The sequence below is a fragment of the Poeciliopsis prolifica genome, unplaced genomic scaffold, assembly GCF_027474105.1.
Source record: "Poeciliopsis prolifica strain line A6 unplaced genomic scaffold, Auburn_PproV2 SCAFFOLD015, whole genome shotgun sequence".
In the NCBI taxonomy this organism is placed as follows: domain Eukaryota; kingdom Metazoa; phylum Chordata; class Actinopteri; order Cyprinodontiformes; family Poeciliidae; genus Poeciliopsis; species Poeciliopsis prolifica.
In genome coordinates this window covers 7,854,144-7,859,007 of record NW_026562390.1, presented here as the reverse complement: position 1 = coordinate 7,859,007, position 4,864 = coordinate 7,854,144, and the positions used below count along the sequence as shown (strand labels likewise).

Here is a 4,864-nt window from a genome sequence, read left to right as displayed (position 1 = left end):
TTTCTTGTTTCATTTATTCAGTAGTATGTCAGTGTTATGAAATGACATGATTGATTAAATCAACAGAATAAACCAATATGTCATTTACATAATATATATAAAAAACATGTTCAATTATCTTCTGGCTGCATGTCACAAATTATATATATATATATATATATATATATATATATATATATATATATATATGTATATGTGTGTGTGAGAGAGTGTATAGTGTATTCACTGCAAAAACATTAGTTGGGGAACTTCAGTGTGTAAAAACGGGTTTAAAGGCTACAAAAAGCTTGAATTGTTTTTTTTTTTTTTTTTTTTTTTGAAAAAATATTGGCATCTAACAGTTTCATAATTTATCTAAAGAAGAAAAATATATGTGCTCTTAGAAGTATTTTTATTACATTAATCTGCGGAATATCAATGGGAAATAGAAATTAACGTGCATAAAATTGAACATAAACAAATGTCTATTTTCTGAATCGTATTTTAATGTGATAATGCTAATACAATGAATTTGGAGCGCAACTCGTTTCTATTTAGCGAATTCAGAATTTAATTTTTTTAAATAAATTTTATATTCTACAGCTGAGGTCTCTTCTTATTCTTGCTACCACATTTCATTGTTTATTAGAGCAGAGGGAAAACTAAGGTTGTATAATATGCTTACTGAGGAATAATCGGATTGTCCTTGAACGCTTGTTCAAAGTGTAATTTCCCAAACGGAACTGTAGCTGGTTCGATCATTTCTACCCGGAAACATCTAAGCTTCCCACCGGTTACGTTTGTTGACCGTACACCGCCGGCGCGCTTCCTGTTGTTGTCACGAATGTAATCCGGGTCAAACAGGTGGATGTTTGTGGTTGGAAAATGTTCGCAGCGGGTCTGAAGTGTCCGGGCTGCGGCTCCTCCAACATAGTGGACGATGATCTCTACTGCCAAGCCCAGCTGGTGTGCGTGGACTGCGGCTCCGTGGTGTCAGAGGGGAGCCTGGCCGACGACCCGGTGGGGGGTTCGGGTAGGAACAGGACACCAGCACCCCGTCGTTCATAGAACATGGCCATTAGCAACCCGAGTTTTATTTATACATGGATTTGTTCAGATTACAGGACGCAGATTATCACTAAAAGAGATTGTCTATTGGTCAGATAACTATATTATTCATAATTCTAGATAAAATCATTTATGGTTTTTTTTAACACAGCCAGCCACAATATTGGTGAGCAAAGTGCCTATTAAATTCAATGTATCAAAAAAAGAGTGTCACCATGTTTAAAAAAGCTTAAAGTTTAGCTTAATTAAAATCTTTAGTCATTTTTCTTAATTTATTCCGTTTTTAAAAGTCAAAAGCATTTTTTAATTTATTTTCTCCATCTCATAAAATTTACATTTAATTGGTTTTTGTGTGGTAATATTTATGTGTGCCGTCATAAAAATAATTTCCTGCTTGTCACTTCCTAGTATGAAGCCAGATTTGAATTGGATTTGTTTCTAACATGTGTGCCAGATAAAAGATTTAATCTACTTAAATTAGAGACACAGATCTGTAAAATACCTCCTCTACTGCTTCATCTCCATGACTTGAATGCTTCATCTATGAGACATGAAAACAGAAACTCACTATGAAGGGTTTAATAAATATTACCACAATCTACTGCTGGAGCTCCTGACTTGATTTTCGTCAGATGTATGTGGACGGTGTCAGGAGGGGAATACTCTTAAGGCTTCATGTCTGAGTCAATTTATTCAGCTTTCATGCTGCTAAAATGTGACCCAGATGAGGGAAATCGATTCCACATATCAGCATGGAACAAAGTAGGAAGTTTGTTCCAGCTTTAAAAGTTGATGTTGACTAAAAGAGGAATGATCGAACATGTAAGCGGGTGAATTTTTAATGCTTGAGTTATTTTCAAAGGATTGCCAGGTGAAATTCCAATCATTTGGTTTAATTTATTTTTTTTTCTGCAGTGGTTAGCTACAACAGGACCACAGCGGTGACAAAAAAGCCCTGCATCAATCTGATAAAAGGTGAGCTCTTCTGTCCCAAAGCAGTTTGTGCTCGTTATATGTATACACTTTTTACTGCGTGAAAGCCGCCAGCCACTACAAGATGATTTTCCCCAAGGAGCCAGACCTTCTTTTAATCTTTTAAAGTGGCCTGTGCAGCACTTTTTTAGACTTTCTGAAGGCTTTTCAAACCTTTTTTAGCACAAAGAACTGGAGAATGATTCACCTCTGATGTGTTTTCATTTTTTTGCAAGATGTTTCTTTTTTTCATTTTCTTTTCAACATGAAGTGTTGTTGGAATAGTTTTTAGGCCTGAGGCTTGTTAAGTCTTCTTTTAATCCAGTTTTCTCTGTAAGACCTAAAGAATGACAAAAGCCTCGATGAAAAAAGCAGGTTCTTCTAAAAGTTGCTTTAAAATGTACTTACTAGTTCAGATTTTAAAAAATTATGTCTGTCTGTTAGCTGCAAAAAAACAACTTGTGCTTTTGAGACAAGGTGGCTTTTAATAAAGTTACCAAAGATACAATTTAAAACAGTTTCTCTCTTTTTTCTTTTTTTTGCAAACAAGAAAAAGAAACTACTTGACTAGTTTATATCTTGCATTTATTAATACTTGTGCTTATCAGGAACAGATGTTATTGTCATCCTTCCTAGACCTTTTTTTTCATTCATACAAAACTATTTTTTTCCCCTTTACATTAAGGTCAGGAGCGCGTGAAAGAAATGTGTCGGATTCTCCGGCTCAACAGTGAAATAGAGGATCTGGCATTGACGTATTTCAGGCAGGCCTACCAGCAGGAGAGCTTCATCAACGTGACGCTCCAGAGGAAGGAAGTGCTTGCTGGTTGCTGCGTGTACGTGAGCTGCAGACAGCGGGACTGGCCGATCACTTTGGGAACCATCAGCAGCCTCCTTGATGCAGACCAGACGCTGGTGGGAGGCGTTTACCAGGAAATGATCAAGATCCTGAACATCCAGGCTCCTTTTGTCAATATCGCAGATGTCATAGAAGCACATGTTCAGGAGTAAGTGCTGTGGAAGCTTCTTTTATATTTGGTTATCTGAAATAATTGTGCAGGAGTCGCTGCAAGCGTTCTTTGAATGAGCATGCACAAAGCTTTCAATGAGATGCTGGAGTGGATCATCAGCAGATTGGGTCCTAAATGTGGTGTGGGGGAGGAGGGTGGCTTCATACTGATGTGCTCTGACTGACTGACCATCATCATGCAAAGAAATGACACGCCTGGTGTCCTTTCTATGTTGTTTTCCTGCACCTCAACCATTATCTGCTGCATATACATGCAATAAAAATTTCCATCTTTTTGATGTACATTTCCATGTTTTTTAGTCTGTTGGATGGTCCTTAACCATTGTGAATAAGGACTAAACTTCACTTCTGCTTCAAACGAGCAGCAGCAGAAATGAGCAAACACTTGGTACTGATATGAACTATTTCTCAGTTCAACGCTCCAACGAATGTTTATAAACCCTTAATAGAGCTCTGTTGATGCAACGACGTCCTGAAGGCAGCGTGTCGGAAAGAGCAGGAATGTCTTAACGGGGCAAAGTTCCAATTAAGTCAAATTTATGTTCGATATATATGTTTGATATATACAGGATTTTTGTAACTGAATGTGACGAAGTCCATTTATCATGCTACAAAATGATACCATGTGGTTAGAAAACACAAAATCCTGAATTTAGACACAAATCACAAAAATTTTCAGTCAAATCTAATTAAACATATTTTTTGTTTGACAGATACAAAATAAATGCACAACACGTTACTAAAGAACTGGCAGAGGACTCCAAGGTGTTGACCAAACGAGCCGTGGCGTTGGTGGAGTTGGCAGGAGATTCCTGGATTGTGACCGGACGACGGCCCCTTCCGATCATGATGGCTGCAACGTATTTGGGCTGGCAGTCTTTGAACCCCAACAAACATCGCCTCAGGCTCTCCCTCGACAAATTCTGCCACCTAGCCAAAGTGCAAAAGCGTAATCCAGCTGTAATGAGAATAACAGAGCTGAAGGAAGTGCTATGTAAGCTTGGCCAGGAACTTCCCTGGGTCAGGGAAACGGTGACTAAGGACAATGTTGTTCGGCTGGTGGGGGATATTCTAGAACACCGGCACACCCTGCTAACGCGGGCTCTGAGAACCCACGAGACAGCCATGCAAGCTGATTGCCCTCAGGCCAGCTCTTTGAACTCTCCAACAGAGGCGGTGGCACCGTCCCAAAGCTCTGCCAGCAGACATCAGCCTGCAGACGCTTCCTCTGTGGTGCAACTCTGTCCCACTGACAGAATGGAAAACCAAGAAGGAGACGATTCTCACCAGACTGAAGACCCAGAACCAAACTGGGGTAAAAGGGTCCTGTTTGCTCCTCCCTGTGTGATTCATGCCAAGAGGAGGAGAGTGGAGCCGCCTGTGCAGAACTTCACCGGCTATGAGGAAATCTCCGACAGCGAGATCGATTCATACATCCGCACTCCTCAAGAAGCTCGAGACTTTGCCCTGATGCAGAAGGAGGTGTCCTCCTCTGACAGAGGGAACTCATAGCTAACTTACACTGGTTTAATTAAGAAGTAACCCCCTTTTTTTTTTGAAGGATGTTTAATTGTTAAAGATTTTACAAAAAGTGTTTTTGCATTTCTGATTCACTACAACTGAACATGCCGCTTTCCAGGAGGTCAGCTTGTTTTTTGACTATTTTATTTTAAATTTATGTTGCTTAACATTATTACTTTGGTGCAAAAATAAAGCAATGTATTTTCACAAACTAATAGTTGAAAAGAAACTTTCACAAAGATGTGAGCCTTAATTTATATTTTTTACTGTCTGGGTGACTTATGATTTGTCTGC

General features: G+C 39.0%; 1 protein-coding gene across 1 annotated transcript; it reads left to right on the top strand.

Annotated features, from left to right (window-relative positions):
- Window positions 1–809: 809 nt before the first annotated feature.
- On the top strand, window positions 810–4,864 carry brf2 (BRF2 RNA polymerase III transcription initiation factor subunit). The gene is made up of 4 exons (XM_055040037.1): window positions 810–1,012; window positions 1,963–2,022; window positions 2,705–3,026; window positions 3,763–4,864. Exons 1-4 carry the CDS (start codon window positions 865–867, stop codon window positions 4,559–4,561), a joined length of 1,329 nt encoding a protein of 442 aa, XP_054896012.1. The 5' UTR covers window positions 810–864; the 3' UTR covers window positions 4,562–4,864.